This window comes from Rhinoraja longicauda, chromosome 20 (genome assembly GCF_053455715.1).
Source record: "Rhinoraja longicauda isolate Sanriku21f chromosome 20, sRhiLon1.1, whole genome shotgun sequence".
NCBI lineage: Eukaryota > Metazoa > Chordata > Chondrichthyes > Rajiformes > Arhynchobatidae > Rhinoraja > Rhinoraja longicauda.
Window position 1 is genome coordinate 16727828 of NC_135972.1, and position 26465 is coordinate 16754292.

Consider the following 26465-nt stretch of genomic DNA (forward strand, 5'->3'; position numbering starts at 1 on the left):
GAGGAATCTGCCATTACACATGCCAGTCTGCAAACAATTCAAGTCTCAATCCAGATCCTGTGAAGCACCATGGAATGAGATTAAACTCAGCAGGGAAACAACTTGCTGATTCCCACCCACTGTCCTCCCCCAGTTGATGAATCAACTTTCTTCTGTGTTTATCAACACTTGGAAGGAGCTTTGAAACAATCAAGGGTACAGGATGTCCTCTGGGTGGGTATTTTACACCTTCATCCACCAGATGCGATTGGTAGCACAACCATGGTACAGGATGACTCAGCCTTAAAGGTAGTGCTACCACTGGGAACTGTGGTAGGTGTGAGTAGATTAAGCTGCTAAAGCCTATCTTCATTACTCTGCCGACTGGACATGAATCTGTTGATAACAGCAGTTATTGAAATGGTCATTGCACAATCCAAACCACGGATATGTTCTATCATACCATCATGCATTAAGGGACAGACGCCTGAACAGGTCTGACAACTTGAAACTGGACTTCAATGAGCCACCACAGAAATTCGCACCACCTCCAACTCCAGCATATCCCAACGTGTACTGTTAGAACCAAGACATGGGAACAGTCTTAGTTCAACGAGGTGGGCAAAAGGGCATGCTGTAAGCGGGCATACCTAACATTGAGGTACCACCTGATGATGATGAGGGCATGGGAAAGAGTTATGTGACTCCTTGATCAATAACGAGAATGATCTCAGGAATGATTGGGTTAACATGACATGAATATTTGATGGCACTGGACCTATACTCACTGGAGATTAGAAGGATCAAACTTACTAAATAATGAAAGGCCTGGATGAAATGGATGTGGGGAGGATGCTTCCACTAGTGGGAGAGTATAGGACCAGAGGTCATAGCCTCAGAATAAAAGGACGTACCTTTAGAAAGGAGATGAGGAGGAATTTCTTCAGACAGAGGATGATGAATCTGAAATTCATTGCTACAGAAGGCTGTGGAGGCCAAGTCAATGGATATTCTTCAGGCGGAGATAGATAGATTCGTGATTAGAATGGGTGTCAGGGGTTATGGGGAGAAGGTAGGAGAATGGGGTTGAGAGGGAAAGATAGATCAGCCATGATTGAATGGCTTCATGAGCCAAATGGCCTAATTCTGCTCCTATATCATGAACATGAATAAATTTGGTTAACTCAATTAAATTCTGGCACTATCAGCTCTGATTGATGATGGACCCCTAAGTGGCAAACAGGAGGAAGAGGCTGTTCACATGCTGGTCTCCTCTTCCTTGCAGAAACCTGCATATGAATGCAAAAAGTGAGGGGAAACTGCCACTGTCATCAGCTAGAAGTGTCAAACGAACAATCCTACTTGAGATCCCTGCCATTACACAGCCAGTCTGCAGAGAATTCAAGTAACTCTAAATCCTTGTGCAAATTAATTGAATCAAGCACACACTCGGATATAACAAGTCAATATACATGCCACAGGGTTACTTTTTATTCAGTATCATTGGGAGAATGTTCACTTTGCGGGCAAGGTCAGAATTAACTTCTCAATTTATAGTTTTCCTGTTGCCAGAAAAGATTATCAGCAGGTGGTTGTGGTGGGCAGGGAGATATTGAGGAAGAACGCCTCTGACATTTGGGGATTGCGGGAAGGACAAAGGAGATTTATGGATTATGAACCTCAACAAGTCTGATGATAATTCACTTACAGAGGACCCCTGCATTACCAGCGGTTCAGGTAGCAGACATTCATCTTTACCGAATTTATCAATCACTATCCAAAAATTTGAGATGCAGAATAAAATTCAATCTCATGGAATTTGTAAATAATAGTGAATAAATCAACCTTTTTGTCAACGTGTTTCTTGTTGTATAGATAGAGCCATATAGTGTGGAAACAGGCCCTTCGGCCCAACTTGCCCATGCCAACCAACATGCCCCAGCTACACCAATCCCACCTGCCTGTGTTTGTTCCATATCCCTCTAAACCTATCCTATCCATGTACCTAAATTATGGAAAATCGTGATACAGATCTTTTTTTTAGGAACACAACCCTCCTTCCCCTCCCCCATCCTAGAATGCGGGAACTGCTTGTAATTCCGATTTACCCGAATAGTCTCGTCGGCGGACCCTGTGACCAGCAAGCTCTCATCTCTGCTGATTATAGCGGTGTGAACATTGTCACCATGCTCCAAGTCCACTGCCGAGGCTTTCTGAATCATACTGGCATCCAGCGTGAAAACCCGAGCATACTTCCCAAACCCTGTAATTAAAATATTATCCTATTAGAATATTACAAATGCATGTTTCACTCCCCAATAGCATCTAACTCAGACTGAACAGTCGCCCATTCCTTCTTTCCAGAGATGCTGCCTGTCCGGCTGAGTTACTCCAGCATTTTGTGTCTATCTTCGGTTTAAACCAGCATCTGCAGTTCCTTCCTAGACATTTCGAATGCTACTGGGAAATATTTTCCAGAAAATGACTTGATGACTCAAACAAAACAAATAGCTATCAACACACAAAAAGATGTGTTTAAATGTAAGATTTTGAACGCTCTCTTGACATATCAAAGAATCTGTAACCTATGTTGAAACAAACAGGCATGACTTCCTGTTGAGCGTAATATTTGAGTTCCTTTGAAGCATGTCAACATTAGCTAAAGATTAATCTCATTTATCAGTCTTTCTCATTTTTATTGTGAATTCCAAAATTCTTGAATTTAAAGCTGTCGCTTGCCCACTGAAGTTAGTGAGGGTCTTCAGCTTGAAAGAAGTTAGTGGCACTGATGTCTCTGCACTTGTAGCAAGGCTGGAGAAGGATTACCATCAGCACAAAGTCATGTGGCTAATGGATGACTGAATATACAATGTGTGGAGCTGGGGCGAAACGAGAAAGGTTTGGAGGAGCACTACAATAATTAAATGGACTGGACATTTGCAATGGAGAATGCTCTATAGGCTTGTCTCACAACCCGCTGCTTTGGAGTTAAAAGTTGCTTGGAGGAAAGTGCCCGACATGAAGGAGTAGATCAACAGTTTAGTTCAGTTAGACACACAATGCTGGAGTAACTCAGTGGGACAGGCAGCATCTCTGGAAAGAAGGAATGGGTGACATTTTGGGTCGAGACCTTCAGTGCAGTCTGAAGAAGGGTCTCGACCCGAAAGGTCACCCATTCCTATCCAGAGATGCTGCCTGTCTGGTTCAGTGCCACCATTTTGGGTGTATCTTCAGTGTAAATAGCATCTGGAGTTCCTTCCTACACAGTTCAGTTAGTTCAGTTTAGTTTATTGTCACGTGTACAGTGAAAAGCTTTTGTTGCATGCTAACCAGTCAGTGGAAAGACTATACATGATTACAATTGAGCCATTTACAGTGTATAGATACATGATAGGGGAATAATGTTTAGGGCAAGGTAATGCCAGCAAAGTCAGATCAAACATACAGCAAAAGCTTCAGATCAAAGTCCTTACCTGCCACCATCCACTTCTCACTTTCTGACGTGATCAGGAAGGTGACCGATACATTGACTTCCTCTGTAACGCAAGTTCCATCCAGAGACACCTGTGAGGAGGAAAAGGAAATCTCTCAGGACTGGGACTGAGACAGACTGAAAAGGAGCAATTTATTGATTAGTAAAAATGACAAGGAAATCTCCTTGCCAGCAGTTTCTCTGAACTAGCAACCAGATCTGTCCGCAACATTTCCCAGGATCAACTATGGGTAAAAGGAAATTTCCCAGACGTTGGGAGAAGCAGTATTTCCGGAGGAGATAGACACAAAAAGCTGAAGTAACTCAGCGGCTCAGACAGCATCACTGGAGAAAAGGAACAGGTGACGTTTCGGGTCGAGACCCTTCTTCAGAAGCAACTTCACATAAGCTGGAAATGGAAGAACATAATAAATTCTGGAGTGGGCCATTATGGTCCAGTTTCTTTACCTATTGCTAATATTAACATTTTACTAGTGCTAATAGGCTACCCCAGTGCTAACCTTCAGCCCAATCTCCATACCCCTTGATTTCCTTAAAATCAAAAATGTATTGACCTCAGTCTTGAACATTCTCAATCACTGAACTTCAACATCCCTCATGCCAAGAATTCTGAGGATTCACCACTCTGGAGGAAGAGATTACACCTCATCTTAATCCTGAATAGCCCACCACTTATATCTGCGTCTGTGATCTTACTTCCAAGTCACCTAACCAGGGGAAACATGATCCTTTCATCTGCCAATCCTCACAAGAAATTTGTATGTTCAACGAGAACACCTCTCATTTGTCTAAAACCTGCATAAATCTAGTCTGATTATCTCTCCTGAGATGTCAATCCCCATCATAACAGAACAAAATCTGGTGAATCTTTGTTGCATTTCTTCTGAAGCAAGTATGCCTTTCCTTGTGTGGGGGACCTGTGCACAATGTTCCAGGTGTCATCTCAATAGGACCTCAATAGGACCTCACCAGGAATATAAATCCAATAAGTATTACATTATTTCATTTAACAATGATATTGCTAAGAGTTGTGTTCGGTTTTGGCCGAAACACAATATCTAGCATGTTGTGGACACGATAATACATTTAACACTCTTACAATAAAATTTAACACTCTTACAATAAAGGTCGACGTAATGTGTGCCTTGCTAACTGCTTATGCAGCACAATGCTGCAACCTACTCACTTCATTGCTGACCAATATTTTAGCCAGAGATGTTTGGTTTGGCTGAAGATTTTTCCAGTGCAGGAGAATGGGATAATTGGAGCACAGGAAGATGAGGGGTTATCTTATAGAGGTGTATAAGATCATGAGAGAAATAGCAAGGGTAAATGAACAGTCTTTTATCCAGAATAGGGGAATCAAGAACTAGAGAACATAGGTTTAAGGTGAGGGGGGAAAGATTTAACAGGAACCTGAGGGGCAACTTTTTTACACAAAGGGTGGTAGGTATATGGAATATGCTGCTGGAGAAAGTAGTTGAGGCAGGTAATATCACAATGTTTAAGAAACATTGAGACAGGTACATGGATAAGATAGGTTTGGAGGATTATGGACCAAACTCAGGCAGGTGGGACTGGTATAGATGGGGCATGTTGGTCAGCGTGGGCCAAAGGGCCCATAACCATGCTCTATGACTCTATGACTATGACTGTACGACTATGACTCAATGACATTATAAGAAGCTGTGCTTTGCAACTGGCTGGCTGGGTTCGGTCAGTTGGGCATTCGATACTGTGCTATTTCCCAAATGCTAACTCCCATACCATTGCCACGATTCCATCATTGAATCCGACTGCTATTGACTTCTGACGTCTCAATGGAAGGATGCACATCAGTTTTGAGGTACTTAGCCCAGCGAGATGGTGAGTGTTCTGTAAGGTGCCGCTGACTTGATCCCACACACACAGTGTGGCCCCAATAGACATGGTCAGGAGTGGGTTGTTGGAGCCCATCACCGCTGTGCATGTTGTATTGTTCAGGTTACCGCCAGTTAACTGAAACAGAAGTTCACCGTTTTCTAGGCGTCGACCATTAATCTGAAAACAATCAGCATTGTAAGAGCAATAACAAGGAATTGCAGATGCTGGTTTATACCAAAGAAAGATTAAAAAACTGATGGAGTAACACATCGGTTAGGCAGAATGTCTCTACTTCTCTAGTTTCACTTGACTTTAACCCTCATCCCCCCTCCCCCCGTCCCCCACCCACCCCCCCACCCCCACTCATCCCTGCATTCAGCAATCTACATTAGGCCCTGGATACACAGCAATTTAATATTAAAATTCCAATTCTGGCTTTCATTTCCCTTTGTGACTTTATACTTTTCTTTGACATCTCTTCCAGCCCCAGACCCTTCGAGATGTTTGCATTCCTCCAACTCTGATCTCAACAACATCTTTGATTTTAGTGATGCACAGTGGCACCCTTGCCTTCAGCTACAACAGTGGGTAACCCAATGGGGTTGTAAAGCAATGTATGACAACCGCTTTTTCAGAAAGCATTTGAGGAATCTTCTACCTGGTGTCCTGAGACGGAGTAGATCACATCGGTTGCTTCATCCACCTGGAGCAGTGCAAAGTGTTCATAGCCAGAGTGATCTTCTTGGATCAAGTAGATCTCTTTTCCGGTGACTAGATTCCACAGACGCAGTGTATGGTCAAATGAACCTGACACAGCTCGGGTGCTGTTGTGAATCACTTTAATGCACCGTACCTCAGCTATCAGAGAAAAAAGATCACATTGAACAGCGAGAGGGTGGGTGAGGAGAGCTCATGTTAAAACTATATTGAGTTCCTAGTGTTAATATGCGGGGATCGCTGGTCGGTGTGGACTTGGTGGGTCGAAGGCACGGTTTCCACGCTATATCTCTAAACTAAACATTGTTGTCTTCTATAAAAAGCTTCCCTAAAGGTCAGTGCCTTATCACCTGATCAGTCTAAACCAATCTCCACATCGTCTTTGATCTTATACCTCACTCCTCCCCCAGTTCACTGAAAAATATCAAGCCGCTACTTTAACCACAGATCTCATTAACTGATATCTCTGCTGCTGTTTAACTGGCTTAGTTCTTCCAGCATTTTATTTTAATTAGGTTTCCGCACCTGCAGTTTTATTAGTTTACTGCTCCACCACGGCTTCAGAATCATCAGCCGACTCCAACATCTTTCCTTCCTGAGCATTTTCAAACACAAACCCATCTCCATCAAATCACTTTTGCCAACTTATCACAATTTTAAGTACAACCAAGCTTGTCTTGATCTTTTCACAATTGATGCCACCAAGGGCTCGACTTGAAACCCATGCAGCCACTGGAAATAAGATGTTTATGATGTTATGATTACCCAGCAGTAAAACACCATGCTCACTCTTCAAACCTAAATATCAGAAATTAAAAATTGCATAGTTGTATGGGAGTGGACCAGCATTGAGTAATGTTCTGATGTAACTATTTCTGCCATAATTTGTGTTTCTATACAAATAATTCAATATAATGTGATTGATGAATTAAGGACATTATTTGTATTGCATGGGTCATATTGGTTATAATGCATTTTTGATTGGAGAAATAGAGATCCATTGAAAAGTTACTTTAGAAATTAATCAGCAGGAAAAAAAGTTGTCTTGCAAAAAAACAGTCTAGGGGAAAGAAAATTGTTTCCATGTAACCTTCCCTCAGAAGTTAGACATCATTGCCTCTTAAGAACATGGTAAGTCAGCATTACCGCAGATGGCTTTTGAAAATGACCAGGCACACTTCTATTGGCCCATGTGCAATGGTACTCTATTAAACAATGTAACACACGGTGTCTCATGTTTTAGCTTGTAGTAACAAAAATAGACTTATGACTATCAAAAAGCCCTTTATTTTTAAAAATCCTGCAGGTAAAATAATTTGATTACTCTGTCTGAAAATCCCAGATCCCCCCCCCGTATTTTACCATTGACAGAATTATTTACGTAACACAGTTTTCTATAATGTGAGGTTTCTTAGGAACACAATTATCGTATTATAGCAGACCTATATATACCTGCACTCCAATTGTAAAGCTGTCAATGTTATAAATGATTTCCTGACAGTGTTAACGTATAAATGGTTAGTTCTTATTTGATTTAATGTCACAATGAAACCATTACGAGAAGCTCTGCCTCACCAAAATGACCTGTCATAGTGTGGATCACTTCAATATCCTGTAGATTCCATACAATCATCAGTCCATCCAGTGAACCTGCCATCAGCACCGTGCAGTCAGTGCTCAGCTCCAGTGCACTGATACCTGTGAACAGAAGTTGAATTAATATCCGTCCAAATGCCGACCTGCTCTGGCACATGTAGGTGGGGAGTTAACCTCCCAGCACAGTATCACAGCAATCTAATTTGTAGCGCTTTCCAAAAGCTATGAGAGTGTTTTTAACAAGGGAATAACAAACTAGTAATATTACATCAGTTCATGCAAAGTCTGTGACAGTTTGGGAGAGGGGGTGGATGGAGGGGGTGGGTTGAGAGGGAGTTGGGAGGGAACAGAAGTAGGGCTGGGAGGAGGGGGTTGAGGAGAGGAGATTGAGGTGGGAGGAAGGGGACTGGATGAAGGGAAGGGTTTGCGAGTGAGCTCCATGCTCACTCGCTCCATGCTCACTCGCTCCATGCTCACTCGCTCCATGCTCCATGTTTGTGATTGAACTCCATGCAGCAGGCTGAGAAATCCAGACACTCACTAATAATGTCATAAAACAGAAGGTGACAATACCTTTCCTGAAACCAGTAAGTGTTGTACAGAGTGGGCCGCCTGGAGGCTGGAAGAAGCCACACAGTGGAGTGAAGGTGGGGTCAGGGCACAGTGCACACCATTCCCTGCACTGCTGGCACAGCTCATCAATCATTGGGTAAGAACCCTTGAAGAAATCAAGGCGAGCCAAGACCTCCAGGTATAGGACACGCTGATCTGCAAAGAAAAATACATGATGGCAGGCTGTGTTCAAGATTGCCAAAGTTATTTTACATTCTGGCCTGTATATATATGCAGGGTCCATGACACCATCTCCAACCCAGGCAGCACCTCATCACACTTAGCTTTCTACTTTAGCACTGCAAGTTGAACTCCATGCAGCAAGCTGAGAAACCCTGACCCTGAGCATTTAATGTCACCTCATTCCCAATATGCGTGTTAATTCATTCCATTCCAGCATTATCATGTGCTCCATTCCCAATAGCAGAGTTAAGCCATTCCATTCATCTTGGAAGAGGTGGCCTATTCTCTCAGGCTACGCCTACCAAGTGTCTGAATGTTTTAAAAATGCAAGCTCCAATCTCAAAGACAATACAATCCTGCGTTCTCAATGGCTGCGGTTATCCAATCTATTATCCACAATCGTTCTCACCTATATCATTCTCCATGAAGTTTACTGTTGGCCAGATGAGTAACAGTGCATTTTGAACAAGTTGCACGTCAGGACAATCAACTTTCCTGGTGCAAGCATAAAAATCTTCCAGCAAACTCTTCATTCCTGTGGCTTGCACTTTGCAAACGATCCATTCTATATTCCCTGAGAAATCAAATAACCAGAGATGTAAGTACAACATGATGTTGCATAATAATATCAGACCTTGGTGTAACCGTTAGAATACACAGTCGATGGGGAAAATATCACCTTTGGAGGTAAGAGTTTTGTAGAGACCAATGAACACGCTGAGTTGTGCAGAGACTGTATATTGGTACAGGGAGCTGTGACTGGGCACCAAGGAAATTTACCAGACATTCATGTGGTAATGCCAGATCAAAGAAAGAAGCTTAAAGCTTTACTGGCGTTGTTACCATTCTTCTCAATAAACATCCAAAGTGTGGAAATGAAGGCATGGGGGCATAAATAAACAAGGGGTTGCATACTGGACGGCACAATGCACAGCTTGGCGAGCTTCTGCCTCACAGCCCCAGCGATCTGTTCAATCCTGACCTCAGGTACTCTCAATATGGAGTTTGCACGTTCTCCCTCTGCCTCAGTGGGTTTCCTCCGGATGCTGTATTTTTCCTCCCACATCCCAACGATGTGCAAGTTGGTACGTTAATCGGCCGCTATCTATTGCCCCTTGTGTAGAATTAGGGGGAGTTAATGGGAGTCTGAGAAGAATAAAAAGTAATTACTGTGGAGGAGTGCTTAATGGTTGGCAGAGACTAGGTGAAACAAAGAACCTGTTTTGATGCTCTTTGAACAGAAACCTTTTGTCACTTGCTACGGATGATCACCTACACTCCAGGGATTCTCTGCATCATGTCTAAATGGCTTTTATTTAATTGAAACAATATCCAAACTCAAACAAGCTATTCTTTTTGAATTGGTGTGTTCCACTGAGCCGTTTGTGTATTTATCCCTCTTAGATTATATTCTAATTCTAATTGCACTCAGAGATCTCATAAAGTCTAAATATGCATTAGAGCAGCGAAGAAACTTTTAAGTATAGTCACTGATGGATTGCATGAAGCCTGCTGATAACTCTGCTCAAAACCATTCAAATCTCAAACAGGTACTTCATGTTCATGCAGAGTTCTGTAACAGTGATTGGGGATGAATTCGTGCTCTTACAATCCAGTCAAGTCAAGTCAAGTCGATTTTATTTGTATAGCACATTTAAACACAACTCACATTGACCAAAGTGCTGTACATCCGTGCAGGTACTAAAAAAGAACATACAATAGCACACAAACCTAAGAACACATACATAAACAGTTTACAGTTTACAGCGCCCCCTCAGAGGGCCTCAAACACTAGGGAAAATAAATAGGTTTTGAGCCAGGACTTAAAGGAGTCGATGGAGGGGGCAGTTCTGATGGGGAGAGGGATGCTGTTCCACAGTCTAGGTTCTGCAACCGCAAAAGCGCGGTCACCCCTGAGCTTAAGCCCAGACCGCGTTCAAGTCGGCCGACCTGAGAGACCTGGAGATTGAGTGGTGGGTTAGAAGATTTTTGATATGGGGGGGGGGCAAGCCCATTTAGGGCTTTGTATGCGAATAGCAGGAGCTTGAAATCGATTCTGTACCGTACTGGAGCCAGTGGAGAGAGGCCAGAATCGGGGTGATGTGGTCCCTTTTACGGGTACCCGTCAGGAGTCTCGCTGCGGCGTTTTGGACCAATTGCAGGCAGGACAGGGATGATTGGCTGATCCCAGTGTTTAGGGAGTTGCAGTAGTCTAGGCGGGAGGAAATTAATATTGTTTGCACTTGCACTTTTTTTAATCTGCACTTCCTCTACAGCTGCCACACTATATTCCACACTGTGTTTGGTTTCTCTTCTGTACTGCCTGAAGTATTCATGGATGATACGAGTGCCTAGATACCACACAAAACAACTTTTTTCACAGTATCTCGGTACACATGACAACAATAAGATGCAGGACCGAAATACAAGAGATCCTACTTCCCTGTGGCTATCAAACTATACAACTCCTCCCCCTTCTGTGGTGGGATAGACTGAGACTGACCCCCCCCCCCCCCCTCCCCCATCCCTAATTTTTGCACATCCCCCAAGCCTTCCCACTCGTCACTTTAACTTCATGTTTCATGTATTTTGTATTTTGCGTTTTGTATATTCTGTGTTTTTATGACTGTTGGCAGATCAATTTCCCTCCTGGGATAAATAAAGTTCTATCGTATCGTATCATATAATAAACCAATAAGATAGTGAGAAGCAAAGCGCTTGCATACCCCACACAGTAAACCCATCCTTACCCAGAACCTCCTGTTTCAGCTCATCAATGCGACCAGCATTAACCAAGTGGTACGGCAGTTCACTCAGTTTTCGTAAGTTCATGACATCATCCCCGAATTTCAGAGGTTGCGCAGTGACCTAGGGCAAGAGCACATCCAATGCATTTCTTTACTTCATTCTACAAGTGGTATCCAGTCTAGCTCCTGACAAGTGCTTGATAACCATTCCTGCAAAGACCATACGCTTGAAACACAGGCCCAAATTGTGAACACTCTTAAATTGATCCTGCACAATGGGCAAGGTAACGGGAGGCATATACAGTATGTGCCTGGAGTGCAGGTCGTCAATACTACTGCTGGGGTAGAAAGCAGAACACCGGAAGATCCAGCAACTATATTCTGCAGCCCCTTTTGTCTTCATCCTACAGCTGGGATGTTGTCAGGTCCTGTAGCCTTTGCTGCACCAAGTGGTCTCAGCTGCTCTTTGAAACAGTGAATCAAATTAGTTGGAGACCAGCTTCAGCGATGGTGGGGAACTCGGGAGGAAGGCGATATGGACAGTAAAAGTCAACCTTGCCCTGTGGCACCCTCTCCCATAAATGAATGAATGTTACCTTTCTGTCTGCAAACAGTGTCTCATTGAGCTGTGGGAGTGTAATGCTCTTTCTTTTCCCTTGGCTCCAAGTGCCCTTGAAGAAATCTGCCAGGACTGAGTGACGTTTGATTTTCTCCTCTGCCGGGAGATACATCTCGTGCACCACCTCTATGAATTGCCTGAAGGAAAGCGAAGCATCATAATGTAGAGAGATAAGGTTTGACCCATTTTGGCCCAACACACAGATGTAATTACGAAGAAGGCACGCCATAGCATCTACTTACCTGGGAGTTTACAGAGATTCAGATTGTCACCAAATAACAAATTCTGCAGACATATTGTAGAAGGTATCCTGACTGGTTGGATCATGGTCTGGTACAGCAATTCCAACACCCACGAACACACGAGAGTGGTGGATTCAGCCCAGTCTATCATGGGCACAGCCCTCCCCCACCAGCAAAAGCATTTACAGAAGGTGCTGCCGCAAGAAGGCAGCATTTACCATTGATTCCCAGGATTCAGGCCATGCCATCTTCTCCCTGCTGCCATCGGGCAGGAAGTACAGAAGCTTGAAGTCACACACCAGTGCAGGAACAACCACTTCCCTTCAGCCATCAAGATCTTGAACTGACTTGCACACCCTAACCCTGCCTTGACAATGGAAAACTGCAGACCACCTCTTGCACTACTATGAACGTGTTTTTTTAATTGTTTTTTTCACTAATATCTTGTTTTCCGTAGTCTTTTTCTTTTCACTCTCTTGTATAATTGATGTATTATTTATGTTACGAGTTCATGTGCCTCTGATGCTGCTGCAAACAGGATCTATCTATTGTACATGTGGCAATAATCTGGACTTGGATTTTCTTGGATTTGAAGTATCACCTATTGGAAATCTGAATCAAAAACAGAAAGTGTTGGTAATACACCACATGTTAGTCAGCAGCTGTGACTGAAGAAGCTTAAGCCTCTCTATCCTGCAACACTCTCCAGGCCCCAATCCTTCACTGAGTATGTCCTGCCCTGGTTTAACTTCCTAAAATGCAATATATGTCCAAGTTAAATTCCATCTGCCTTACCTTGCCCCACTTTTCCAGTTGCTAATACAGGAAGCATTAACCTAATTTGTGTCTAAGATAGTTAAAGGAATTTATAGGAAAAGGAGAAACTGTTTCAAATCGGGAACAAGTGGAGGCATTCTTAGAATTACAGTTCAGGAGCAAATACACCAACTCTTTTTCATACAAATGGCAGTGGATCTCCAAACCCCATTCCAAATGCTGGGCATTCAGAGGATCAACATTTTGACAATGTCGGGTTAGATGATTGTGGTGGGGTTTGTGATCAAGTATTGTTACGGGGCAAGTCGGCCATACACTGAATGAATGGTAGAGCATGCACAAATAATTTTTCCTCTTCTGCACTGTAGGACTATGTTGTCACTGCTTCCAGGATGTTACTTCCTTATGAGATGGGTTTCTGATCTCAGGTCTTGACAACGAATGGGCCTAGTGACCCCCTTTAGCATATGGACATAAGTGACCAAGTAAATCAGAATTCACAACTTCTAATACATCCCCACCCTCTGTGCGACTTAAAACTAACTACTTCTCTCTCTTTCCCAGTTCAGATGAAGGGTCATCAACCTGAAATATTAACTCTGTTTCTCTCTTCACAGATGCTGCCTGACCTGCTGTGTGTTTCCCTTATTTTCTATTTTGATGGATGCACAAGAAACTGCATGCTAGAATCTTGAGCAAAAATGAAAGAGTGAGAGACGCTCAGCGAGTCGGTGGAGAGAATGGGCAGGCAACGTCTAGGGTCGGCAACGTCTAGGGTCAGGATCGTCTTCAGATTGATAGGAGCAGAGGGTTGAAAGCTGGAAAAGGGAGCTGGGGCCAAGACAAAACCTAACAAATGATAGGTAGATACAGGTGAGAGGAGTTTGACAAGCCGGTGGGTGAAGTAAGTGAGCAAATCTAAAGGCGAAAAGGAGACAAAGGGATATCAGGTAAGGAGGTAAGAAGTGGAGTGAAATGTAAAGCCAGAGGGAGGGATATGGGTGCAACCAGAATGGGAGAGAGGAATGGGGGGAATAAAAGGAGGATGAGTGTATGAGGAAAGGGAAAGGAGCAAAGTGTGGGGAAGGGGGATTAGAGACGGTGGGAGAAATGCACGAGGGTGGAGGGGGCCATGGGAAAAAGAGGAGGGCAATGTAATGTGAACGGACACAAAGAGACGTCAAAATTAGTTTTATTTGAATAAAGGAAAGGAAATCAAGATCATTATTGGGAAGAAAATGTCAGGAACTGCAGCTTTGCACAGTGGTTTGTTGTCATTATCAATAAAAGACATAAAAAAGCAGATTTACAAATGGGGATAGCGTGTTTGTCTGAAACAAGATAAGGGAGATGGTGCACAGATGGGAACAGTAGGGAGAGGTTGTAGAGGATCGAGGACGGTGGTAGAGGATTTATCAATCCCATCTGCTCCCTGTAACCTATTCCCTCTCACATGCCAACTATCTTGCCCCCCACCTATTTGAGCGTGAGTGTGATAGGCAGATGGGATCAGGTGGGACTGGGGTAAGAAACTGGGTAACAAGGGATTGCGGAGATGAAGGACGGGTATTGGAAAGAAAATGGTGTGTGAGACAACCTGGTGGATCAAAGCAAAAGGAACAGAGGGGAAATGGGTAATCCGAAACGATTCAACGCAAAGACTGCTGCCTTTCCCAACCATTCTTCACACCATATGTTAGTGCGAGCATGTACCAAGCATAAACAGCACTTGATCGGGCACATAAGTTGCCAATTGTACCACTTCCATGTGATTTATCCATAAGCAAACGAAAATTCACCTACGTTGAGCCCAGAAACATGATACAACCAAATTAGTTTCTAGACCAGGGACTTCAAAGAAAGGAAGTGTTAAGAGCAGGAGCTGAAAGATGAGAGTCAGCAATTTACCGATGGTAAAAGTGGAGGACTGGGAATCCATCAGCCTGTCTCTCAACCAGGTATTCCCCAATATCGTATCGAAGCCGTGTCCAGAGTAAGGGAGGGAGGCGGATGATGTCCTTATTTGGGGGTGACCAATATTGGTAGATGTCACCAAGAACCTCATCATCCAGTGACAGGACCTCCTTCAGCTCAGCCTCTGAGAGTCCATTCCTGCAATACGAACACAAGGCACTGTAGTACAATACTGTAAAGGAACGACATACCATGCTGTAAATAAATAATGCGCCAATGTAAGCAATCCATGTATTGTATAAGAATGAAAAGAAAGGAGCAACAACGATGAAAGAGCAATGAAATGTGACTGTATGCTGTGATAAAACACAATGGTTGCTACTTTAATGGATGGGGTATTGTTGGCAAGCTGCAGTGGTCATTGGTAATTGCCCTTTAGAAGATGGTGAGCCACCCACTCGTGAAGCACAACAATCCTCATGGTGAGCGTATCCTGCCCATTGCCTCAGTGATATTACAATCAATAAAATCAATCACAACAAAACTTTATTAGCCAAGAATGTTTTGCAACATACGAGGGACTTCATCAGGTAGAGAGTTTGAGATTTAGACCCTGCAATGAAACAACAGTGAAATACACCTGATGGTGTGCGACTTGGAGGGAAACCTGCAGTGCGTAGTGTTCCTGTGCACCTTGCCTGGGGAAGAGTTTATTGAGCAGCTGTTGGAGTAGGTTAGGGAAGCAACTGCAGCACAATGTGTAGGTAATACATCCTGAAGTCACTGGAGTGAGGGAGAGAATGTCTCCATCATAATCATAATCATAGTCATAATCATATTTTATTAGCCAAGTATGTTTTGCAACATACGAGGAGTTTCACCATTACACAGTGGTGGAGAGAATATCTTTGAGGTGGTGAATGGGGCATGAACCAAGCAAGCAAGTGGAGAATATGTTGCAGGAGAGAGAGAGAGAGGGAGAGAGAGAGAGGGAGAGAGAGAGAGAGAGAGAGAGACAGACAGAGAGAGAGAGAGAAACAGAGAGAGAGAGAGAGAGCATAATACATTATCTTGCATGTTATACAATGCACATAGATGAGCATATTTTTATTTATTTTACTTACAGTGATGAAACAATATTGTAGGTGTAAGAATGGCCCAAAGATAGATCCATGGGGTACACCACAAATAAAAGTATGGGAAAGGAATGTAGTTATTGTTTTGGGATGATGCTGGATAATGTAGAACAGAATCAGTTGATGGTGGAGAGATGTCAGAGGCTAAGGTAATGTCAGATGTGTTAAGGTTTACAGAGAGGTTCAAAAGGATGTAGAAGAAAATATAACCTTTTTCATAGTCAATCAGGTTATTATCAGTGACATTAATAAGAATTGCTTTAGTACTGGGACAGACCCATTAGTCTGACTGGAAGGATACACACTCTGGGAATGACCTACATGAATTTGGGGGCATGCAAACCAATCAAAAACCAGGGAGAGGGTAAAGTGTGCAGTTGGCAAGAATGAAGAGACAAGGTCTTTCTTTGAGGAAACTAGTAAACACTTTCGAAGGAGGGCTCAGTATTTGGCGAGCGGGAACCATTATCAGCATTAGCTAGCATGGGAGGAAAGCCAGGTGGTCGGCAGCAGTTGGATTAAGGGAACGAGTGCTGGGAGCATGATCTGAGTGGAAAGGAAGGGAAATGCAGAAGCAGCAGAGCAGAAACACACAATATAGGTGTTTCCTATCCTTCCCTTGCTGTTGGATAGCTTGGTGGAGGAAATAGAATGGGGTGTCACCAGACAGCTGTGGAAAGGAAAAGAGGCTGGAGGCTGCCTTTGCAGTCCAGGATGATGCATGAATAGTGAGCACTTTTAGCCCCCTGGGGCTTCAGAGGTCCGGAACATCTGGCAGTAAAACTTTGCTGTCCCCTCTTGCTGAGTGGGTCTGGGTCCCTGGAGTTTATGGGTGTACAAGGTGACAGATTAGGGTGAGGGACAGGAGCAGTTTTCATCTGGATGAGACAATGGTTAAGCGAAGGTGGAAAAGTATAAAATATTATATTAATGAATCCATAAAAGTTATTTTTTGTAACCATCAATGATACTGAGGCCAAACTCCCCACAGTAGCTGTCATTATTGTATTTAAGCAAATAAAAACCAGATAATCTATCCTTAGTGGTGTTGGTGAGAAATTGACTTTGGAGAAAATACTTGCTGTTCTGATAAACTGGTGGGGTCTTTGGTGTCAATTTAATGCTCCATCTCAAAGATAGCACCTCTGATAGTGTAGCTTTGCTTTAGTACTTGCAACAGCTGAGTTGAGGCATCCAAGTCTCTGGAGTGCAACTTGTACCATCAAGCTTCTGTCTTCAAAGTGAGAGCATTACCAGGGCCAGCCATATGGAGTTTGGATGAACATTTCAGTTTTGGTGAGAACATTGCAGAATTGGCTGAGTTTACATTCAACTAACAATTAGAATAACTTCATGCTGGGAGTGAGAAATGTAAACACAATCCAAACACTAATGTCAATGGGAGTCACCTTCGGTTCAGTGCACAGACATGAATAAAGCTGTTCCATTCAGTGCAGTCACAGCAGGTATAATGCAGTCCAGACACAGAGGTAAGCTGACCTCTGCAGGAAAAGCATTTCTCATCTTTAACTCTGGTTTGTAGTACCACTGTGATCGGCTGGGAATTTCCTCTGGGATTTCTTCTGTCACAGTCAGACTAATTACATCTGAGACTCATAGAGTTGTACCTCACAGAACTGAGCCCTTCAACCTTTCACTTCCATGCCGGCACTTTTCCCCATCTATACCATTCCCATTTGCCCACATTTGGATAGCCTACAGAACCTGTGTAAATGTCTGCCCAAATGCCTCTTGAGCGTGGTGATTGTATCTGAATATGCCACCTCCTCAAGCAGTGCTTTCTAGATATCAAACATTCTCTATGTAAAAACATACCCCTCAGATCCCCTTTAAAATGCCTTCGTCACATCGTAAGCTTATGCCTTATTGTTTTTTATTGTTTTTTATATACACTTACCCCAGGAAAAAGATTCTGGCGATCTACCCGACCTATGCCACATAGTTTTTTACATACCTCTATCAAAGACCTTTGTTCCGAAAATAATTGAAGCCGAACAAACCTGGAGCAGGCGATGTATCCCAGGGCGTGTGAAACCAATGTGCCGCCATGCTTCTTTTCTAGCCGCGTGTACAGGAATCGCACAGCGTCCTGCGTGCCCTTGGCCACATAGAGTTCAGAATCTAGTACATACGAGCTCCACCGTCTGGCTTCGTCGAAGCACAGCTTGAGCATGAGGGGCTGCCCACAGTGCCTGAAGCTGTCTAGAATCAACTCATTCTGTTGGCCAGTGAGCCTTCTCTTCACTGTTGACATCAACATGGCAATCACCTGCTGTCCATGTTCACAGGACAGTGGTTCCACCTGAAAGTAGCATTCCTGGCTTGGTATGGCTCCTCGCAGGACATATAATATGTTGTATTCCGCAGGTAAGGTTGAGACAATAAGGTGGACCTTTGGTGGACATTCCTTCGGCAGCCAATGGAGCCTGTGGGCACCATCGTTGGAAGATAATTGGTCCAGAGAATCAAAGATAAGGACCAAGGGTTCCTTATTCTTCTTAGACACTGCACTTAGAAGTCTGTGAAAAAATTGGACCAGCTCATTGTAAGAGTTAACAACATGCATCAATGGAGGTTTGAGCCTGAAGGCAAGAGACACTTGGAAACAGATACTTTTCAGCACAGTATGAATTTCGGAGCTCTGGGGTGATGTGCCCAGTAGCCTAGTGACTACCACTGTCCCATTACCCAGATGTTTCCTGACCTCCTCGGCAAGCTTTGACATAACAGCTGTCTTCCCAGTACCCGAAGGGCCATGGACAACCAAGGGCATGTGAGTGCATTTGTTCTTCAGTTCGATGCTTTGGCAAATATTCGTGAGGAGCTCGACCCGGCCACAGAAGATGCTGCGTTTCTTTTGGCAGAGGGCCATGTGATGAGCCAACTCCTCAAAGAGCCAACCCATCTCGTCCTGGGCTTCGTGCCGATCGGCAACCCTCCTGAGAACCTGTTGCTTTACGTCCTGGATAAAGGTCTGGCACAGGTCCTGGAGGTAGTCAGTGTGGTCCATGCTCCGCGTGTCCAGCACCCCGCTCGGCCACCTCACCCGGTGCACACGGAGAGTCTTTGAGTGTTTGGCAACAATCTTTGTTTTCAGGCTCGTGAGAAGTTCCTGAGCCTCTCTGTCGATGCTCCCATCACTGGTGACATCAACAAACTTGTGAACTTGCTGCCTGTCGCAGTGATCCTGGACATTGGGGATATCCCGGATGAAGACAGAGGAGTACACATCTCCTTGTCTTGATTTCAGGAGCCCATAGTCAATCTCCCATTCAGTGACTGCAACACAGAGGACAATGTGACTGTTACAAGGACAGCAGCTTATTGAGGATCAGTACATTGCCACACGTCAGAAATCACTCAGGTTGGGATCGGCAAGAACTCGGCAAGTGTAACGATAATTGGACTATCAACCCAGGGCCTGGTGCATGATTTAAACATCCACCAAGGGACTTGCATAATGCTCTCCCACCTGGTGCCATTTGCACTGGCCAGTAAATGGGTGTCCATGCCAAGGAGACAGGGTCACATTGGATGCCAACATCATGACCCCAGAAAGTCATGACCCCATAATATCATGGCTTGGCCTTCTGATGATTAGCAAGCTCACTATCCTGGAAAGATCAGCCAAAGAATGACATACCTGTTTGGAGTTACATGAAGATTCTCATTCAGCTGATTTCTGGATTGATAATTACTGATCATCAACCAGCCATTTACACTGATCCTAAACTAATTGCATTATATACTTCCCACATTCCCATCAACCCCCCAGATTTTACCACTCACCCATACATTCGGGACAATTTACAGAGGCCAATTAATTTGCCAACCTGCACATCTTTGGGATATGGGACAAAACTGGAGCACCCAAAGGAAACCCATGCAGTTACAGAGAGAATGTGTAAACTCTACAAGAACAGCACTGGAGGTCAGGATTGAAACAGAGTTGCTGCAGCTGTGAAGCAGCAGCTGTAACAGCTACACAACTGTGCTGCCCCCAGGATAATATCTCTGGTACTGAAGGACGATATATTTAACAGTGGGAGAGCAGCACAGCCAGTAGAACTACTGCCTCACAGCTCCAGCAATGCTGGTTCTATCCTGACCTCAGATACTGTCTGTGTGGAGTTTGCACATTCTCGCTGCAACCACATGGATTCCTTTGGGGTCCGCTGGTTTCCTACCACATCCCAAAATTGTGCAGGCTGGTAGGTTGACTTCCAGCTGTAAATTCCTCCGAGTGTGCGGGTGAGTGATAGAATCAGGGGGGAGTTGATGAGTGTGTGGGTGTAGGGTTAGTCCGATGGCCAGTATGGACTCACTGGGCCCAAAGGCCTGTTTCAATTCTGCACCATCCCAATCCCTTCTACCCAGTTCCCCAACCCCTACACAACACCCAAGCTACCCAGCTCCGCACCCTGCGCCCACACCTATCTTTTCACTCTCCCCGTCTGTGTCACCCAGTTTCTTCGCCCTCCTCCCATCTGCTCCATTGGCCTATCACCCACCTCCCTACATCACCCATTGGCCTATCATCCACCTCCCTACATCACCCATTGGCCTATCACCCACCTCCCAACATCACCCATTGGCCTATCACCCACCTCCCTACATCTACATCAGGTCCCCTAATTTTTTATCCCCTTCTCTGTTGCCTTCTACTCACCATTTCTACATTTCACTGCCCACCTTCCTTTCTTCTCAGATTCCACCATTTGATCTTCTCCAATCATCACCTCCAGCCTTGGTTGCTACCTTCATTCTTCTCTCCTCCACCTGACTCATTTTCCATTCAACTCTACCGTACCTGGATCCACCTATCCCAACTCTTGATTGCCGGCACTTGCCCTACCGCTTCCCCTCACATCTTTCTACCAGCTACTGTACCTCCCCTCTGGAGAATCAGTCTGGAGAAAGGGTCCCGACCCAAAACGTGGACTGTCTATTTCCCTCCACAGATACACCGAAACCACAGGAACTGTTGAATTCCTCCAGCAGTTTGATTTTCTGATCAACCCAGCACTAGGAGCTGGTAAATTGTGTAGGAAGGAACTGCAAATGCTGGTTTACACTGAAGATAGACACAAAATGCTGGAATAGCTCAAGCAGCATCACTGGAAAAAAAGAAGGGGTGACGTTTCAGCTCGAGACTCTTGCTCAGATTGAGTGTCAGGGAAGAGGGAGCTGGGTCTTCAGCCATCGACTCTGGTGGTGGCCCGTGGGGGGCCAGTCAGGTTGGCTCGGCAAAGCCGACATCGGTGGCCCCAGTCGGTGGGCGGATGGAGTGCCGTTTCCCTCTCCCCTGACTCTCAGTCTGAAGAAGGGTCTCGACCCGAAACTTACCTATTCCTTTTCTCCAGAGATGCCTGAGTTACTCCAGCATTTTGTGTCTGTACTGGGAGCTGGCATCCGGGCTGGCATTCCTTCCTTCCCTTGCCAAACCAAATAGGACTATTGGTGCCCAGAGTCAGACGACTCAACGCAATCTGGCCTTGTGCCTGATATGGGGAAGGCCTTTAATTAACTCTGCTAGATGGAGGGAGAAGGGGTGGAGGAGGAGCAGCTCACTTGACTTGAAGTACTTGTGCTTTGCCTCTTTTTTGATGAGGCCCTCTTCTGCTGCCCAGGCAGCTGCTGTTCGGAGCAGTGCGGCGATTCGTTCCTCTGCCTTGGACCAGCTGAGCACCTCCTCCTCATGTCGCTCCCGGTTCGCGGGACTGGTGTCGCTGTAGTACGGCAGGTGAGTGGTGATGGGCTGAAGAACGTACACGGGAGGGACAGCATTCTCATCTTTCCAGAACCATTCCTGAAGGAGTTCACAGGAGCTGGGATCTGACCTGTGCTTCGCCAGTAGCACCTCAAATTCCTTTTCTTCTATAACACGAGGGATGGGTCGGTATCCATAGCGACTGCCAACAAGAGCCTGCCAATGTCAGGTAAGACCATAATTATTGCAATGCCATCCATTCTGGATGTGATCGCAAGGAAATGCATGTTGTCAAGAAGGGGAGAGGAAAACAACAGGGGAGAGAAATAAAGAACAACATACGATAAATGTGGGCCCCAGCGATATCCTCTGGCAGGACTCGATCTCCCTCAGGCACAGCTCTGTGCTCGTGTGATCAGCTGTCAGTGCATTTGGAACTCCCCAACGCATGTCGACCACCTGAGAGAGTTATGTGGACACCGTTACCACATGTGATGCAATTGTAATCCACTCCATAGAGCAAGTGGAGATTTCAAATAATTCATTTTTGGCTTGACCCAACTCTAAGGCGACATGACGGCACAGCGGTAGAGTTGCTGCCTCACTGCACCCACACACCTGGGTTCGATCCTGACCACGGTTCCTGTCTATATGGAGTTTATACGTTCAACCCATGACCTGCGCATGTTTTCCCAGGGATGCTCCGGGATTCATCCCACATTACAAAGACATACAGGTTTGTAGGATAATTGGCTTGGTAAAATTGTAATTGTCCCTAAAGTGTATAGGATAGTGTTAGTGTATGAGGGATTGTTGGTCAGCGTGGACTCCTTGGGCCAAAGGGCCCGTTTTGGCCCTGTACTCTGGAGTCTAAACTCTAATGAGCCCATTCACGGTTGAAAGGAGGCAACCTGGGGTTCAATGTGGAACCTCGTGATAAGTTCAGGCTTTAAGTAATGCTGCAAACAGCTGATTTGTGTTCTAATTAATGTCCTTGAAGGTATTAATGAGATTATCCTGGACTCTGCTGAGCATAAGCATCTTTACCGGAGGTTTCCTGAGACTCAAGAAACCCAGCAGCTGAAAAGTGTCTGGAATGTCTGAGCTGGTGGGCAAGGAGAAGGTACAGCCCTGGAACTAGTCCAGCCCTCCTCTCCCAGCCACCAACTATCATACGGACCACACTAGAAACAGAGAACTGAACGCACTGTTTACAAAAAAAACAGTATCTTCCTGACTACTGAGTTACTCAAGCACTTTGTGTTTTTTTTGTGAACCCACACACGTTTGACCCCCATTCACGATGCCCGAACCTTTCACATCTGACTCAGCCCTACTCAGCTCCTCATCACAACCAACTTCCTGCTATTCCCACTTTACCACCTCCATGTCACACTCCCTCCCTGCTACACTCATCCACTGTCACACCCACTTTCTCTCACATCCCCGATCTTCTTTTTCAGTTTAGTTTAGAGATATAGTGTGGAAATAGTCTCTTCGTCCCAGCAAATCCGCACTGACCAGTGGTCACTGAACACCAGCACTATCCTACACACCAGGGGCAATTTACAGAAGTCAATTAACCTACAAACCAGAATGTCTTTGGAATGTGGAAGGAAACTGGAGCACCCATGAGAAAACCCACGCAGACACAGGGAGAAAATACAAACTCCTTACAGACAGCACCCATAGTCAGGATCAAACCTGGTCTCTGGCGCTGTGAGGCAGCAACTCTACAGCTGCGTCACTGTGCTGCACTTAGGGCTTCTTGTTAAATCTCTTGTTTTTGTTCTTCCTATGATTCATGACTCCCTATTCTGCAACTCCACCCCCCCTCACCATTCCCCCCTCAGATCCATCCTTCCAGTCTTCTTCCTTCCCTCCTGCTACCTCCAGGGAAGCTTACACCGGGGAAACTCACCTGGTAGTTTCATCCCAGAGAGAGCCTTGCCCTATTTCCATTGAACTCACCTCAAAAACTAGGCCCAGTTTCCGACAGAAAGCCTGTACCTCGGGATAGGCTTTGTCCAGGAGAGTGTCGCGTTCCATACACATATCTGGAAAAAATGGGAATAACTGATCACAGTGGGAATTCCGATTTGGATTTCTGGAGCAGGAAAGAGAAGGATTTCTCCGCTGATGGAAAGACAGAACTCCAGTTCATAATCTTTGACCTTTACCACCTTGCAGTTCTTGATCCTGACCCAGTAATGATATCTGGGAAAGTCGATCCAAAGAAGCAAAGGTAATTTTAAGTTTGAGGAGCATAGGTGATATTGGGTAGCTGATTGATGACGTTGGTATGAAGTTGACAACCCACAAAGTATGGAGCCACAAGAACCCACAAGAAACAGCAACTAAAATCTTGAGCAAAACACAAAGTGCTGGAGGTCCTCAGCAGGTCAAGAAGTATATGTGGACGGAAATGAACAATGGTCTGAAGAAGGGTCCCGACTCTAAACGTCATCTGTTCATTCCCTCCACAGATGCTGCCCAGCCTGCTGAGTTTCTTCAATATTTTATTTTTGCTCAACCTATAAGGTATTTTGTATTACTGAGGTGCAATGCTAGAATCATCCTGTAAAGGATAAGCAAACCTTGCCTCCGGGACTCAATACCTCCTAAGATCAGTTGAATTGAATCAGAATTGGTGCGTTTTCTCACTGAGTCCATGGCTTTGGGTCAAAAACTTCAGCTTGAGTTGTTTTTATTGTGCAAGTGGTCCAGTGCAGAGTGAAGAACCAGCGATCCTCTTGATCTATTATGGAGGTAGGCAAATTGTAGTGGGTTCAGGTTCTTGCTGAGGTAAGAGTTGATATGCGCTATAACCAACCTCTCAAAGCACTTCATCACCATGGACATTATTTCCACCAGTCGGTAATCATTAAGGCATGTCACCTCATTCTTCTTGGGCACCAGTATTATTAATGCCCTTTTAAAGCAGGAGGGAACCTCAGACCCCAGTAACGGAAGGTTCAAAATGACCGCAAAAACTCCAGCCAGTAGGTCCGCGCCGGTTTTGAGAAATGTGACCAGGTACACCGTCAGGTCCAGATGCTTTCCGAGGATTGACCTTCCTGAAGGAACTTCTGACGTCGGCCGCAGTGGCTGAGATTGCAATACCATCAGAGACTACAGGAGCCCTGAGATGGCACATCAGTGTTCACCCTATCAAAACATGGGAATGGCGTGAGGGAAATATAATGCATTGAGTTCGTCAGGGAGTGATGCCTCACGTTTGCTTGCATTGCTCCCAGGCTTCGGCTTGTAGGAAGTGATGCCATCCAAGCTCTGCCACAGCTGCCAAACGTCCATCCCATCCTCCACTTTAGAGCAAAACTCCCTTTAAACCTTTTTGATGGCCTTATCGAGGTGGTATCTGGACTTCTTATATGGATCTGTGTCGTCAGACTTGAATGCTCGAGATCTGGTCCTTAGAAGAATGCAAACTTTCTGGTTCATCTAAGGTTCCTGGATGGGGAACACTTGGATGGATTTTGTGGGAATACACTCCTCCACATATTTCCTTATAGTTGCTTAAACTAACAAGGTGCTTTATTGAGCACAGAGTGACGGGCAGCACTTCTGCAGGATGCATTGAAAGATACCACAGTCTTTGGATTCAGCTTCATTAAACCTCATTGCAGTAAGTACACACGTCGTAATTCGTAAAGTGATATCAACCAATATTATAAATGCCACGTATGTTACATGGTGACCCCCACAGTCAGTAACTGCGCAGTGATGCCCTGTGAGAAGTAGGATTGGAGGGACAGTGAACAAGGAGGCCAGTTCATTGGCTATATTTAAGAGGGAGTTAGATGTGGCTAAAGGGATCAGGGGGTATGGAGAGAAGGCAGGTACGGGATACTGAGTTGGATGATCAGCCATGATCATATTGAATGGCGGTGCAGGCTCGAAGGGCCGAATGGCCTACTCCTGCACCTATTTTCTATGTTTTCTATGTTTCCATGAATGAATCAGACCCCGATAGTAAAGGGAGCTGTGGTAGTGAAACACAGCAGGGAGAAAGGAATGATGGAAACCAGTGCTTGGACACAGAAGAGGTTGAGAGAATTCAGGGGACTGAAACATGGGGAGAGATTGGGTAGACTGCATTCCTTGGAGCAGAGGAGACTGAGGGGTGATCTTAAAAAGTTGTATAAAATCATAGGGGCATGGCATAAATGCACGCAATCTTTTCCCAGGATTTGGAAGTTAAGAATGAGAGGATAAGGTGACAGGAGAAAGATTTAATATGAAATTGAGTGGGTGACTTTTTTTGCGCAGAGGATAGTACTTATTTGTTTCAGTTTCGTTTATTGTCACGTGTACCGAGGTACAGTGAAAGGCTTTTTGTGGCGTGCTATCCATTCAGCAGAAAGGTAATACATGATTACAATCAAGCCATTACAGTGTATAGATACAGGATAAGGGAATAACGTTTAGTGCAAGGTAAAGTCAGCAAAGTCCAAACAAATATAGTCCGAGAGTCACCAAAGAGGTAGATTGTAGTTCAGTATATGGAATCAGCTGCCAGATGACGTAGTTGAGACAGGCACATTAACAACATTTAAAAGACATTCAAATAGGTACATGGATAGGAAACTATAGAGGGATATGGGTTGGGCACGGGTCAAGTGTGACTTGATTAGAAGGCATCTTGGTAAGCATGGACGAGTTGGGCCGAAGGGCCTGTTTCCTTGCTGTGTGACTCTATGACAGGAGGCGCGAGCGCTGCATACCCGACCTGTGAAGGTGGAGCTGATGAACACACGGACCACGTTGGACTTGTCCGCTGGGAGGTTGATGGGCTTGCCCCGCAGCAGGGCCTGCCGGTGATCGGCACTCCACAT

At 44.9% G+C, this 26465-nt stretch overlaps 1 protein-coding gene across 1 annotated transcript in view; it reads right to left on the minus strand.

Moving 5' to 3' along the window:
- nwd1 (NACHT and WD repeat domain containing 1) overlaps positions 1–26465 on the minus strand; it is a 39539-nt gene extending 13074 nt beyond the window's left edge. The window contains exons 1-15 of the mRNA XM_078416532.1: positions 26360–26465; positions 23581–23666; positions 21952–22068; positions 21471–21825; positions 17900–19178; positions 14737–14940; positions 11787–11946; positions 11194–11311; positions 8853–9017; positions 8222–8416; positions 7628–7750; positions 5994–6193; positions 5240–5512; positions 3453–3543; positions 2088–2242 (exon numbers count right to left, since the gene is read on the minus strand). Coding sequence (XP_078272658.1) covers positions 2088–2242; positions 3453–3543; positions 5240–5512; positions 5994–6193; positions 7628–7750; positions 8222–8416; positions 8853–9017; positions 11194–11311; positions 11787–11946; positions 14737–14940; positions 17900–19178; positions 21471–21825; positions 21952–22068; positions 23581–23666; positions 26360–26465 — 3627 coding nt within the window. The remainder of the gene's footprint in view (positions 1–2087; positions 2243–3452; positions 3544–5239; positions 5513–5993; positions 6194–7627; positions 7751–8221; positions 8417–8852; positions 9018–11193; positions 11312–11786; positions 11947–14736; positions 14941–17899; positions 19179–21470; positions 21826–21951; positions 22069–23580; positions 23667–26359) is intronic.